At 38.0% G+C, this 16,014-nt stretch overlaps 1 protein-coding gene and 1 long non-coding RNA gene across 2 annotated transcripts; both read right to left on the bottom strand.

Moving 5' to 3' along the window:
* Nucleotides 1–1,717: 1,717 nt before the first annotated feature.
* Nucleotides 1,718–2,047, bottom strand: LOC148689468 (auxin-responsive protein SAUR72-like). The gene has a single exon (XM_088688478.1). It carries the CDS (start codon nucleotides 2,045–2,047, stop codon nucleotides 1,718–1,720), a length of 330 nt encoding a protein of 109 aa, XP_088544604.1.
* Nucleotides 2,048–12,173: 10,126 nt separating this feature from the next.
* LOC137734211 (uncharacterized) lies at nucleotides 12,174–13,347 on the bottom strand. Its single transcript, XR_015958751.1, has 3 exons — nucleotides 13,232–13,347; nucleotides 12,479–12,899; nucleotides 12,174–12,401 (listed from the first exon to the last, which is right to left on the bottom strand). It is a non-coding gene; the product is annotated as an uncharacterized LOC137734211 (long non-coding RNA).
* Between the last annotated feature and the right edge of the window lie 2,667 nt (nucleotides 13,348–16,014).

The following is a 16,014-nucleotide window of genomic DNA, read 5'->3' as shown; positions in this document are numbered from 1 at the left end:
ATATATGAGCTAAGGTAGCTATGATTTGTTAATATCCACCGCAAGAGACAAATATTAATATGTGTCACTTTGATCATGTTTTAAATTTTGTTCTCCACCAAATATAGCAAATTTAAACAATTATTTATTACATTATTTACTTTTCATAATTGTAATATGCATTTTTAGGACAAAAAATAATAAGAAAAATGTTAAAAATAAACATTTATTAATCACTAAAAATAGATTTGAAGTTGTTGTCAAATTTGACGGTAACCACTTTTGCTGTAAATTCATATGATACTACAGAAGAATTGGCATTTTTGGTTGAAGTACACTAATTCTATCTTTTTACTGTTATTATTGATGTAAACATTTTTACTTCTCTTTTAGAGATGCTCACTATGCAAATGGATATATGGAATAACGATATATGGAATCAATAACGTACGTACTTTAAAAAAAAATAAAAATAGAACATAAGAGAGCTCGTGAATACTGGATACTATTGGATGACTACAATAATGCATTGTGCCCACATTAGTTATTGACGTGGCAGTGTAAGGTCAGTCATAGATTAGTTAGCTATTGTTTTATTTTTTTATTTTTTTCGTTATAAGTCAGTTAGCTATATATTGTTAGTTAGGCTTAAGTATTAGTTGTCTAATACAGTTACACATAAAGCCTTGCAATAAGTCACTTTTTCAGTTTAATATTGTTCGTCCCTCTCTTTGTCGCTTTCTCCGTAAAAACAATGGTTGCTTTGAGATTTCTATGAACACTACGTTTGACATACAACTCTTCTTGATTGTTCGCACAACATGCATATGTAGGTTTTTGTTCTCTATATACCCTAAATCTTCTTCTTCTAGACTTGTTTGTTGGATCAATCAACATTTTCCACCTTTGTGGTATGGGGCATAGTTACACCTATTGCATCTCTATATAAGGATAAATGTGTCTTTTTAGGGGTGACGTAAAAATGAATTAAAATCTCTAAGAGTGGTAATGTAATATTTCAAACCAAAAGGGAGTTTTTGAAAGCTCAACAAACTTCAAGAGGTGTTAATATAATTTACCTTGTACGGTGTTCATGCAAACTGAAAAATAAACTCACTAAGCGAAAAAAACAAAGGGTAAACTGTTTAATTTTTTTTAATCTTTATTTGAAGATCATTCCTTCAAAAAAACATTTGAATCGGATATCATTATGCATCCACATGTATGGAACAATTTGACGGTTTGAGCATCAAGGCATATATTTATGATGAACTGTCCATTTATTGGATATATTTAGATGACTAAATGTTCTCTAATTAGAATAATTTTTATTTTTTTCTTAGGGATGAACTTCAAATGAATATTAAAAAATTGAACTGCTCCTATTATAAATTTTATACCATAAAAATACATTATTTGTAAGTGGTGACATTGCATTGTTGGGATACAAGTATTATTTTGTATATTATACATCTCCACTGTAAAAATATTTATGCATAAAAATAAAATAGGCTTCCATCATCTTAACATTGACAGCTATTAATTTATAAACACAAAGAACATATACAAATAATCCTTACACAAATAAGAAAGAATGAACATAAATTTCATTTCACAAGCCAGAAGAGTACAGTGCAATTTGACACCATCATATAATTAATGGCCAGCTAACAAGAACTAGCAATGAACATATAACTAATTTATAAAAGCATTTTTCTGAATAATTTCATCAAGCAATCTAATAGGCTAATTGAACTGTTTCAACCTTGTAAATCTTGGGTTTGGATCTTTTGATCATCCAGTGCTTCTCAAAATCCTTGGCTTCGTATGGAATCCTCAAAACACCGTCATTGTAGAAACCAAATTCCTCAGCTGATCTATGAAGCATCTCCAAGAACTCTGTATGACGAAGCAACGTCGTATGAACCATATAACGCTTTGTATCACCATCTACACCAACACAAATAGGCACATAACCTTTTGGTGTCATCAAACGAGGGCTTTTCAATCTTTTCACTCCTTGAGCTGCGATCAACTGGCTCAAAAACTTGCTGGATCTCACCCCCATTAGCAAATAGCAAAGTAATCTCTTCATCTTGAATTTAGGATTACTAGCTACTTCAGTTTTCTTTTTTGGTTGTGATTAGTACCTTAATTAATTCCAAGTATATATAATGGTATACTCCCAAGCAATACAAAATTAAGGCTATGCGTACTCTGCGTCCTTGCTACAATATGCCACCTAGTATGCTACTACTATTTACATCTGATTAAAAATAATCTTTTTTTGGTCATTAACTTGGTTGTATTACATAACTTGGTAGATGTTGATCGAGGTACATTGTCTTGTTAGGAGGCAAACATGCCGTGACTACAAAGATATAATATATTTAATAAATTTATTTCCCATGGTATTAATAGTTTACTCTGTAATTGCCAAATACGTATATTCATCTTGAACTACCAAATTATATAATATTTCATGTCTTAGCCATATGGGTTTAACCTATTAATAAGTCAATGGTATGACTAATTAATTCAACATTGCCGACTCTCTCTCTCTATAAATTGCAAAAGCTAGGTTAATAATCTTCCAAGGTGTCTAATCATGTATATAATATAAGGGTGCATGTAAAACAATATGGATAAACTTCCATTCCTTTTTTGGGAATTAACTCAGTCCCTCCTTGCAACGTATGACCATACAAATTTTATAATCGGAGTCGTTAAATTTTCTTATAATATCCATTTGAAGATCATCTTTATAAAAAATTATTTAAATCGAAGATCACTTAGTCATTCAAATATGTATAGAAGAAATCGAGTGTTTAGGTACAAAGTAATATATTCATAATGAACCATCTATTTATTGGATACATCTGAATGATTAAATAATCTTCAATTCGAATGATTTTTTGTAAGTTTGATCTTCAAATAAAGATTAATAAATTGATCAACTCCGGTTGATTTTATTCGATCAAGATATGTTATTTGTAAATGGAAGAATATGTATTATCCTAAAACAATTGAGTCTGTCTATTTTAATATGTTCACATATTCACCAAGACCAAGTACAAGAAGGAGCATTCTTTGTACTAAATGAAAATTGCTTTGAGACAAAACTTAAGTTGAAATGTATTTACTTATTGGGGCTGTCGAGCTATATATTATCAATGACCACCGCATGAGACAGTAAGGAGGCTACGCAAATGCATGTCATGGAGTAACGATATATGTTCAACTAGTTACATATATAAGTACTAATTACCAAAAGCAATAAAAAAATATGAGGAGTGTGCACAAGAAGTTATTTTGTGCCCTATGAGGCCAAAGGACACCAATATATGTGTCCTTATAACAATAGCAACAGTTCAACAACTAAAATATTATATGTGTCCTTTATGGGCATGCCTTTTGGTCATAAGGCATAATATAGTTTTTTGTGCTCAAAGAAGTAAGTACAAATACAACTCTTTTTTGTGTTTCACTTCTGACAAAGGCTTTCCACCAAGTGGGCAGTTGTACAGTGGAAGATGAGCACAATTTATATGTTGGTGGCTGATTTCTGACAATTTGCTTTATGGGGGCAAAGCAAGTTGAGCACAACTTTAAAAATTCTAGTGATCGTTTATAATATTACAATAAAAATAATTTCAATCAAGCTGAGCAAAATTGTAAAAATGTGGCTACCATTTATATTTTTAACTGTGCAAATCATTTTCTATCAAATCCCAGCCCGGGGTCCACCATATTCCGGGCCCACTCCATCCCCGTAACACGATATTGTTAGCTTTGGGCCCCGACCATGTCCTCACGATTTTGTTTCTGGGAACTCACACGAGAACTTCCCAGTAGGTCACCCATCATGGGAGTGCTCTTGCGCGTTACTTGCTTAACTTCGAAGTTCCCATGGAACCCGAAGCTAGTGAGCTCCCAAAAGGCCTCGTGCTAGGTAGGGATGGGAATATACATATAAGGATCACTGCCCTGGGCGATGTGGGATCTTACAATCCACCCCCCATAAGGGCCCGACGTCTTCGTCGACACACCATGGCCAGGGTTAAGCTCTGATACCAAATTGTCACATCCCGGCTCGGGGTCCACCACATCCCCGGCTTGCTATTGTCACATCCCAGCCAGAACCCCCACCACATCTCGTGCCTGCTCCACCACCGTAGCGGAAGATGAGCACAATTTATATGTTGGTGGCTGATTTATGACAATTTGCTTAATGGGGGTAAAGCAAGTTGAGCACAACTTTAAAAATTCTAGTGATCGTTTATAATATTACAATAAAAATAATTCAATCAAGCTGAGCAAAATTGTAAAAATGTGGCTACCGTTTGTATTTTTAAATGTGCAAATCATTTTCTGCCAAATCCTGGCCCGGGGTCCACCACATCCCGGGCCCACTCCACCCCCGTAGCACGATATTGTTCGCTTTGGGCCCCAACCATGTCCTCACGATTTTGTTTCTGGGAACTCACACGAGAACTTCCCAGTAGGTCACTCATTATGGGAGTGCTCTTGCGCGTTACTTGCTTAACTTCGAAGTTCCCATGGAACCCGAAGCTAGTGAGCTCCCAAAAGGCTTCGTGCTAGGTAGGGATGGGAATATACATATAAGGATCACTCTCCTGGGCGATGTGGGATCTTACAATCCACCCCCCATAGGGGCCCGACGTCTTCGTCGACACACCATGGCCAGGGTTAGGCTCTGATACCAAATTGTCACATCTTGGCTCGGGGTCCACCACATCCCGGGCGTGCTACTGTCACATCCCAGCCAGAGCCCCCACCACATCCCGTGCCTGCTCCACCACTGTAGCGGAAGATGAGCACAATTTATATGTTGGTGGCTGACTTCTGACAATTTGCTTTATTGGGGTAAATCAAGTTGAGCACAATTTTAAAAATTCTAGTGATCGTCTATAATATTACAATAAAAATAATTTCAATCAAGCTGAGCAAAATTGAAAAAATGTGGCTGCCCTTTATATTTTTAAATGTACAAATCATTTTCTGTCATATCCCGGCTCGGGGTCCACCATATCTTGGGCCCACTCCACCACCGTAGCACGATATTGTCCGCTTTGGGCCCCAACCACGTTCTCACGGTTTTGTTTCTGGGAACTCACGCGAGAACTTCCCAGTCGGTCACCTATCATGAGAGTGCTCTCGCGTGCTACTCGCTTAACTTCGGAGTTCCCATGGAACCCGAAGCCAGTGAGCTCCCAAAAGGCTTCGTGCTAGGTAGGGATGAGAGTATACATATAAGGATCACTCCCCTGGACGATGTGGGATCTTACAATCCACCCCCCTTAGGGCCCGACGTCCTCGTCGACACACCACGGCCAGGGTTAGACTCTGATACCAAATTGTCACATCCCGGCTCGGGGTCCACCACATCCCAGGCCTGCTACTGTCATATCCCAGTCGGAGTCCCTACCACATCCCGGGCCTGCTCCACCGCCGTAATGGAAGATGAGCATAATTTATATATTGGTGGCTAATTTCTGACAATTTGCTTTATGGGGGTAAAGCAAGTTGAGCACAACTTTAAAAATTCTAGTGATCGTCTATAATATTACAATAAAAATAATTTCAATCAAGCTGAGCAAAATTGTAAAAATGTGGCTGCCGTTTATATTTTTAAATGTACAAATCATTTTCTGTCACATCCCGGCTCGGGGTCCACCATATCCTGGGCCCGCTCCACCACCGTAGCACGATATTGTCCGCTTTGGGCCCCGACCACGTTCTCACGGTTTTGTTTCTGGGAACTCACACGAGAACTTCCCAGTCGGTCACCTATCATGAGAGTGCTCTCGTGTGCTACTCGCTTAACTTCGGAGTTCCCATGGAACCCGAAGCCAGTGAGCTCCTAAAAGGCTTCGTGCTAGGTAGGGATGAGAGTATACATATAAGGATCACTCCCCTGGACGATGTGGGATCTTACAATCCACCCCCCTTAGGGCCCGACATCCTCGTCGACACACCACGGCCAGGGTTAGACTCTGATACCAAATTGTCACATCCCGGCTCGGGGTCCACCACATCCCAGGCCTGCTACTGTCATATCCTAGTCGGAGTCCCTACCACATCCCGGGTCTGCTCCACCACCGTAACGGAAGATGAGCATAATTTATATATTGGTGGCTAATTTCTGACAATTTGCTTTATGGGGGTAAAGCAAGTTGAGCACAACTTTAAAAATTCTAGTGATCGTCTATAATATTACAATAAAAATAATTTCAATCAAGCTGAGCAAAATTGTAAAAATGTGGCTGCCGTTTATATTTTTAAATGTACAAATCATTTTCTGTCACATCCCGGCTCGGCGTCCACCATATCCTGGGCCCGCTCCACCACCGTAGCACGATATTGTCCGCTTTGGGCCCCGACCACGTTCTCACGGTTTTGTTTCTGGGAACTCACACGAGAACTTCCCAGTCGGTCACCTATCATGAGAGTGCTCTCGCGTGCTACTCGCTTAACATCGGAGTTCCCATGGAACCCGAAGCCGGTGAGCTCCCAAAAGGCTTCGTGCTAGGTAGGGATGAGAGTATACATATAAGGATCACTCCCCTGGACGATGTGGGATCTTACAATCCACCCCCCTTAGGGCCCGACGTCCTCGTCGACACACCACGGCCAGGGTTAGACTCTGATACCAAATTGTCACATCCCGGCTCGGGGTCCACCACATCCCAGGCCTGCTACTGTCATATCCCAGTCGGAGTCCCTACCACATCCCGGGCCTGCTCCACCACCGTAACGGAAGATGAGCATAATTTATATATTGGTGGCTAATTTCTGACAATTTGCTTTATGGGGGTAAAGCAAGTTGAGCACAACTTTAAAAATTCTAGTGATCGTCTATAATATTACAATAAAAATAATTTCAATCAAGCTGAGCAAAATTGTAAAAATGTGGCTGCCGTTTATATTTTTAAATGTACAAATCATTTTCTGTCACATCCCGGCTCGGGGTCCACCATATCCTGGGCCCGCTCCACCACCGTAGCACGATATTGTCCGCTTTGGGCCCCGACCACGTTCTCACGGTTTTGTTTCTGGGAACTCACACGAGAACTTCCCAGTCGGTCACCTATCATGAGAGTGCTCTCGCGTGCTACTCGCTTAACTTCAGAGTTCCCATGGAACCCGAAGCCAGTGAGCTCCCAAAAGGCTTCGTGCTAGGTAGGGATGAGAGTATACATATAAGGATCACTCCCCTGGACGATGTGGGATCTTACAATCCACCCCCCTTAGGGCCCGACGTCCTCGTCGACACACCACGGCCAGGGTTAGACTCTGATACCAAATTGTCACATCCCGGCTCGGGGTCCACCACATCCCAGGCCTGCTACTGTCATATCCCAGTCGGAGTCCCTACCACATCCCGGGCCTGCTCCACCACCGTAACGGAAGATGAGCATAATTTATATATTGGTGGCTAATTTCTGACAATTTGCTTTATGGGGGTAAAGCAAGTTGAGCACAACTTTAAAAATTCTAGTGATCGTCTATAATATTACAACAAAAATAATTTCAATCAAGCTGAGCAAAATTGTAAAAATGTGGCTGCCGTTTATATTTTTAAATGTGCAAATCATTTTCTGTCACATCCTGACTCGGGGTCCACCACATCCTAGGCCGGCTCCACACACCGTAGCACGATATTGTCCGCTTTAGGTCCTGACCACATCCTCACGGTTTTGTTTCTGGGAACTTATACGAGAACTTCCCAATGGGTCACCCATCATGGGAGTGCTCTCGTGCGTTACTCGCTTAACTTTGGAGTTCCCATGAAACTCGAAGCCAGTGAGCTCCCAAAAGGTCTCGTGCTAGGTAGGGATGAGAATATACATATAAGGATCACTCCCCTGGGCAATGTGGGATCTTACAATCCACCCCCCTTAGGGGCCCGACGTCCTTGTCGAAACTCCACGGCCAGGGTTAGGCTCTCATACCAAATTGTCACATCCCGGCCCGAGGTCCACCACATCCTAGGCCGGCTTCACCGCCGTAGCACAATATTGTCCGCTTTGGGCCCCGACCACATCCTCACGATTTTGTTTCTGGGAACTCACACGAGAACTTCCCAGTGGATCACCCATCCTGGGATTGCTTTCACGTGTTACTCACTTAACTTCGGAGTTCCGATGGAACCCGAAGCCAGTGAACTCCCAAAAGGCCTCGTGCTAGGTAGGGATGAGAATATACATATAAGGATCACTCCCCTAGGCGATGTGGGATCTTACATTGTTTATCATAACTTACTCACAAAATATTCATGCCATTTGCTTTAAAACTTCAACCAATATAAAAAATTTCAACCAAAATTATGATCATCATCCAATACCCAAATCCAACACCAAAGTAGCAGAAACCAATCAAAATTTTAATCAAAATTAACTAATATATGCACTAAAATGCTAAATTACAAAAGAAAATTTTTATTTGAACCCATATAATCTCTTTTTACACCCAACTTACTATCTACACCCATATTACTTTTAATTAAACTATCAATATCTCTTTAAACATAAATTTATTACCTAAATTACCCTAAAAAACTCAATTCAATACATACATACATATATATATACATACATACATATATATATATATATATACATACATACATACATACATATATATATATATATATATATATATATATATATACCCATTTAGAAAGAAAAAAAATCAAAATCAATGTTCTGCAACACATTCAAGGCTTAAAGAGAGCAGTATCTCACATATTTATCTCGTGCCTTCTTTTGATGCTTATTTTTCATTACTTTATTCATTTGTTGACATTATTTTGAAGGAGTTTTTATCAATAATAGCCAAAATTTAACACTAAATTTCATAAATATCACATTTTATAAAATCTTTCAAAAATAACAGAAAAATCCATTTAAATAGACTTAAATATCCTCAAAATTAAAACCAAATAAACATAAACTAAATAAACATAAACCTAAGAATTTGAATTCAGTTTGCATGATTCTTTAGGCTGTTTGGCCGGAGAGAAATTCTAGTGTGTGGAAAGGCAGGATCGGTTACCCACTTGATGTTTTTCAACAGGCTATTGCATGGTTACAAGAATTTATGGCAACTGTCTCTCACTTGCCGTCGTCGCGGCAACTATTGCAGCATTGGTAGAAGACTCCTAGAAAGGGTTGGGTTAAGGTGAACGTGGATGGAGCTACAAGGTTATAGAATAATCTGAAAGGAAATCAACAATGAATCTGCATATATCCACCATATTGGTATGTTCGATCATTCACTTGATCTTTCAGAAATTGATCAATAAGGTCTCCATGAATTTCCAGTCCAACAAACTTGAACAAGTTTGATATTACCAATTTCGCTAGCGGCCTCGCACTTTGGAGAACAATGCCAAGGCGATCTATTCAAGTGTTGGGTTTTGGATTTTAAGGGTATTTAGGTCTATTCACATGAGTTTTCTGCTATATTTGAAAGTTTTTATAAAAAGTGACATTTATGAAATTGGGTATTTAGGTCTATCCATGCGAGTTTACTGCTATGATAAATACCTTTTTGGAAGTGGGGGACCACAAAGTTCTTGGTTCCCCTCAAATGTTAGTGATCCTTTACCACAGTGGTGGAAAGGTGTTGAACCTTTGCATGACGGCATATGTTTGACCTCCGTCGATGGCTAATCACACATCTAGTCTAACAAAATCAATCATTTGTCAAAAAAAAAAAAAAAAAAAAAGGAAAAAAAAAGCTTGTTTGCAGTCAATCATAGTGTTGTGAAGTATTTCCATGAGTAAAAGCTTATTGGCAAGAGACCATAAAAGTGATTTTCATAAAATTGAGTTTACTCAGTTGCGTAAGCTTAGAGAAATCAAGGGCCGAGATGTTATCACTGAAATGGTTGAATCCTAAATTTAGTTTAATAAGGTATGTGCAATTCATCAAAGGTGGGGACAAAAGACCTTCAAGATTGTTGAAACGAAGGAGCATGAGCTTTAAATTGGAAAGCTCCCCAATATTTACATTGATATTACTAGGAAAAGACCTGACAAGAAAGATCTCCAATTTGGAATAGTTTCCTAGTCCATATGAAAGGATTGTTGCAATATTTCTAAAACTTTGTTATGAAAATGTAAAGTGGAAGTAGCAGAAGGTAAGTTCATATGGAATTATTTCTTCATAATATTAGCATTCAAAGCATAGTTGGAGATTCATCTGTAAATGTAAATGGACAAAAAAATTGACAAATATTTTCAAAGAAAATAAAATCTTAATGTATTTGTCAAAGCATTTTTAATCAACTTCAAGAGTCACAACATCATTAGTGGCATTCTTTAGCCCTCGAAGTTGCTTAAATTGATCCACACGCTCCTGGTACTTTGAGTACAATTTAGAATGAACGTAAGACAAAGATTGCGTGATGGTGGATTTGATATGACGGTAGGGTTTGATTATTGGTGTGGGTTTATTGGATAAATTTTAGTTTTATTGTTAATTTTACTTGTACTTGATGGTAGTTATGCACTAAGGTAAAAAAGACAATTCACATTTAAAGTTTAAGTTAGGTGTAGAAAGAGGTTATATGGTATAAAATTTTCCATTTCAAAATACCCAATTAAAAAATCATCAAAATCAAATCAAATTATTTGCAATAAAATTGCTAAATCCAAAATACTCAGCTAACAAATACACTACTTCAAACCCAAAGCATAATGCATAAGTGATTGTCTGAGACCATTACCTCCAGTAGCAATCCTAAAACCATAGGAACCGTGGAAGACTCTCCTTGCTTCAGATGGATGTGGATTTTGACCACCTAAACCACTAAAAGGAGTATCAAACCTTGAAATATCTTGGCCTTGCAAGACCTTCTCGAACCTTAAAGATTCCCCAAAGTCTAATGCTTCAATCCCATCTGAATAGGATGTTGAATTCTCACTATCAATCACACAAATTGGATTCTCAGTCATTCAATTAGTTGTGCCCTATGAAACATTACCATATGCTCACATTTGAGCCTAAAGAAACTAGATTTAATCTTAGCCCTTTATCTGTAACAACCATACAAAAAACTTTTACTTAACAGATGAAATAGAGGTTTAAGCCTTAATTCCAACACTCATTTCTAAGGCTTTAATCGATTGAACACCTAACTTACTTCTCAAGCAAGCAAATCTACCCTTAGGTAAAGGTTTAGTGAAGATATCAGTAAGCTGATCTTCACTGCTGCAGTACAACAAGTCAATTATACCTTTTTGAATGGCATCTCGAATGAAATGAAACTTCCTTTTAATGTGCTTCGATCTTTGATAAAACACAAGGTTCTTGGACATTGCAATATATGATATATTATCACACATCAGTGCAGTTGGTTCCATTTGTTCTTCCCCAAAGTCATGCATATCCAGATGTGTGATGTATTATCACAGATCAGTGCAGTTGGTTCGATTTGTTCTTCCCCAAAGTCATGCAACACAAACCTGAGCCAAATTGCTTGAGAAGATGCCTATGAAGCACTCATATACTTTGACTTTGCAATGGAGAGTGCAACACTTGGTTGCTTGACAAAGGCCCAAGAAAAAATGACTACCAACAATTTTCTTGTAAATGTGATATCAGGTCTTGTTGCAGTCAAGTAAAAGAGACTACCAACAATTTTACTGTAATGTTCTTCATCTGTAGGGGCACTTTTATCATCCTTTCTTGATTTCTCAATAGTGGCAAGTGGAATAGAAATAGGTTTACAATATTTCAACCTAAATCTCTCAAGTAAAGAGAAAGCATAGCTCATCTGATGTATAAAAATACTTTCTTCTTGCTGAATAACACCAATTCCAAGAAAGGGATGTAATAAACCTAAATCAGACATCTCATATTTGTTCATCATGTCACGCTTGAACTCATCAATCATCTTTGTGTTGCTTCCAATGTAGACAATATCATCTACATAAATATATACAATGAAAGTTCCATTAGGAGTGGGTTCGGTTCCGTTCGGTTCGGTTTTTTGCAAAAACCGGAAACCAAACCGAAATTACTGTTCGGTTCGGTTCGGTTCGGTTTTCTATCGGTTTGTGTTCGGTTCGGTTTGTATTCGGTTCGGTTTCGGCCCGGTTCGGTTTCTTTTTTTTTTTTTTTTGCTTTTTTTTTGCTTTTTTCCCCAAGTAGCTTAAAAAAAGTATATGAAAACAACTTGCATCCATTTTGTAATAAGTCCTATTTCAACATTAATATACCGCTTGTATCACACGCCATGTAGACTCAAATGGGTATGCCTCTGAAGACCCATGAATAGGATTGTCGTCCAGCAGAACTTCAACACAAGAAAGAGTTGAACTTGCAATAGATTCGAGATTGTATCCTCCTTCTAAAGCCAACACGATTTTTCCGTTGGCAAAACTCATCAACTGAGAGACAATAAAAATATGTCAAACATACAATAATCAAGGCCACATTAATGAGAAAAGAGACACTGTAAAATGACCTTTTTCAACATAACTGCGTATCCATATGGTGTGACACGACAACCCCTTACAGGATCACCAGCAGCTGTTTCAACAAATTTGAAAATTAACAATTATGATACTTAAATAGAAATCAAAGATAAGTACTACTGCAAGCTAAACTATCCACACAATAAAATGAAAACTCATTCTACAACCTGCATTAAACAGAGAAAGTTAGCCCACCAACCTGCATCAAATCCTGCAGAGACCATAATTAAGTCTGGGTTAAACACCTTGGCAACAGGAACCAAAACATGGTCCCAAACTGCAAAATAGTCTGCGTCCCCACACTGGCCATTTTCCCAGGGGACATTAATGTTGTATCCTGCTCCTGGTCCTTCTCCAGTCATAGTATAGAAGCCGTCACCATTAGCTGGATAAAAACTTTCAAACTCATGCCTGAAAAAAGCACAACACCATACTGTCATCAGAATTAGGAACTTTGATCTTATGCAAGACAAGTCAACCAAACAAGTTACATACTACAAGCTCCAATGTGATAACTTTTGATACAATGATAGAAGTTAGAAAATTGAAAATTACAGAATCCTTGAAAAGTGTAAATAAAAACCTTGTAGGAAACTTAAATTCAAGAAAAGAACAAAGGAATCCCAAGCAGCACATCTTAACAAAACACTACATGATGGAATCTAACTTCAACTTTGTTATGTTAAACATAGGCTTAGAAGATCAAGGAAAAGAACAAGTATCAATTCAAAATTCTGGCATACCTATGAACCGAGAAGAATAAAACACGAGGATCCTTCCAGAACATCTTTTGAGTACCGTTACCATGATGCACATCCCAATCAACGATTACAATTTTGTTGATACCCAATTCTGGCTGTCAATTAGAACATGTGAATAAAACAGTTGAATTTTCAAAACAAGTATTCCAGCCAGGGTTTCATTTTATATACGGATGCTAAGAAGCATCAAAACTCGTCGAAAACATAATAAACATAGCTCGTGTCGTCAACCTAAAGCAACATATACAATTTCCTAGTAATGTCGAGAAGCATCAAAACGTTTTATATATTAACAATCATAAAGCACGAAAACTCATAACAAACAAACATAATTTTCCTTCAGATTATGAAATAACAATCACAGATCAAAGAGAAGAATAACCTTTTTCGTCATTGATTTATGAATTACTCGCATAATTCACAAAGCAATTAAATCATTTCTAACCAAAATAAAAAACTCAAGAACAAACAAGAAAAATTGATCAACATTTGGACCTAAAACTAGTTGAACCGCTCAATTCCATTGGCATAAAACCACAACAACTGAAACTCTGGGCACCAAACTGTAAAAACTAATATAAAAATGGAAAGATGAATAACCTAATAACGAAATCCATCAGATCTAAACAGATAAGCAGGGATCGAATCAGCAATCCAAATAAACAAATCGAAACAAAAATCAAAATACTCAAATCCAAAAACTAGATGCAAAAAAGGGGTGAGATCCGAAGAAAGATCAAGAAAATCCACGGCAAGAACAAGCTGACGGCGAGATCAAAGACTGGCGCTGGCGGCGAGGGCAAGGTGTGAGTCGTGTGACCGTGTGAGAGATTGAGATATTAAGAGAGATAGAGCGAGAGAGAGATGAGGCTCACTGGCTCAGGGCCTCAGGCTGCGCGAGACTGAAGAAGAAGAACTGAAGGCAGGGAAGGCCGGAAGGGAAGTAGGGAACGAGAGAAAAGAGGCTTAAGGGTTAGGGTTACAACGGCGACTTTAGTTACAGGGAGTCAGGGCAGGTTTTGTTATTTGTTAAGGCTTAAGGGTTTTGTTAAAAACATTAAAAAATTAAAAATAATCTCACAAATCCTGGAGGCATGAGGGTTCGAACCCATGCCTTCAGCTTGTAAAGTTTCATTGAAACCAACTTGGCAATAGGTTCTGTTTTGTTATGATTGTATGACTAAACAATTTATAAATATTCAAAAAAATTATATATATATATCAGTTCGGTTCGGTTCGGTTCGGTTTGGTTTCCGAGCCTCAAAAACCGAAACCGAACTGGTCAGATTCGGTTCGGTTCGGTTTGACAATTTCGGTTCGGTTTTTTTGCGGTTCGGTTTTTTTCGGCCTCGGTCCGGTTCGGTTGTCGGTTTTTTTCGGTTTTCAGTTTTTTGAACCCACCCCTAAGTTCCATGTCCATCTATGTGTTTCACATAAAGAGTGGTTTCACTTTCACTTTTCTAGAAACCACATTGTAGTAGATGTGCATCAATGTTACCATACCAAGCTCTAGGAGTGTGTTTCAGCCCATATAAAGCTTTCTTTAACCTATACACTTTGTGTTCTTCACCTTTAACAACAAAACCATCAGGTTGGTCAACATACACTTCTTCTTCTAAAATTCCATTTAGAAAGGCAGACTTGACATCAAGCTGGTACAATCTCCAACCTCTCTAAGTTGCTAATGCAATTAGTGTTTTTATGGTGTCTAGTCTAGCCACAGGTGCAAAAGTCTCATTAAAATCGATTCCTAGCTTTTGTGTGTAGCTTTTGGCTACAAGCCTGGCCTTATGCTTCTGTATAGATCCATCCAGGTTCATTTTGGTCTTGAAGATCCATTTTACCTCCACAATAGGCTTTCTATTTGGTCTGTTCACCAACTCCTAAGTACAATTCTTCTATGAGATTTCCTCCTGCATTGCTTTATTCCAGGCTTGATCTTGTGAGGCATCTTTATAGTTCTCTAGATCAATTACACTGAGCTTGCATTGTATAAACACATCTTCTAGTTTTCTCCACTTCTTTGGAGTGTTATCATAGGTCTTAATGATCTTAATTTCATTTTCACTAGAATTTCTTACATTCATATGACTAGAAACACTTGGCTCACTTTCAGTATGCATAGGTTGTGAAGACAAACATGAATTATTTGCACTTGAGCTTTGTCCACCATTATTTTCAATCTCAATGATATTTATAGACTTATTTGCATTTGACCATAGAACTGAGATATATTGAGTTTCCATTGTTTCCCACTTCAGTAATGCACCTTCATAAAAAATAACACTTCTGGAGACAATAATCTTACTGGATCTGAGATCAAATACCTTGTATCCTTTTTCTCTAGTTCCATACCTAACAAACATTCCTTTTTAACTTGCTTCATCTAGTTTCTGCCTTTGCTGAGAAGGAATGTGCATGTAACACATTGATCAAAAGATTCTTAAGTGCTTCACCTCTGCATTTCTCCCATTGAAATCTTGAAAAGGTGTTTTGTTCTCCAAAGCTTTTGTAGGGAACCTATTTAAAATACAGATTGCAGTGTGTACAACCTCTCCCTAATAGGCTTTCTATTTGGTCAGTTCACCAACTCCTAAGTACAATTCTTCTATGAGATTTCCTCCTGCATTGCTTTATTCCAGCTTGATCTTGTGAGGCATCTTTATAGTTTTATAGATCAATTACACTGAGCTTGCATTGTGTAAACACATTTTCTAGTTTTCTCCACTTCTTTGGAGTGTTATCATAGGTCACAGTGATCTTAA

Source organism: Pyrus communis, chromosome 17, assembly GCF_041283825.1.
Source record: "Pyrus communis isolate YQ-2024b chromosome 17, ASM4128382v1, whole genome shotgun sequence".
Lineage (NCBI taxonomy): Eukaryota > Viridiplantae > Streptophyta > Magnoliopsida > Rosales > Rosaceae > Pyrus > Pyrus communis.
The sequence above is the reverse complement of the archived record's forward strand: the minus strand, read 5'-3'. Positions and strand labels throughout refer to the sequence as shown.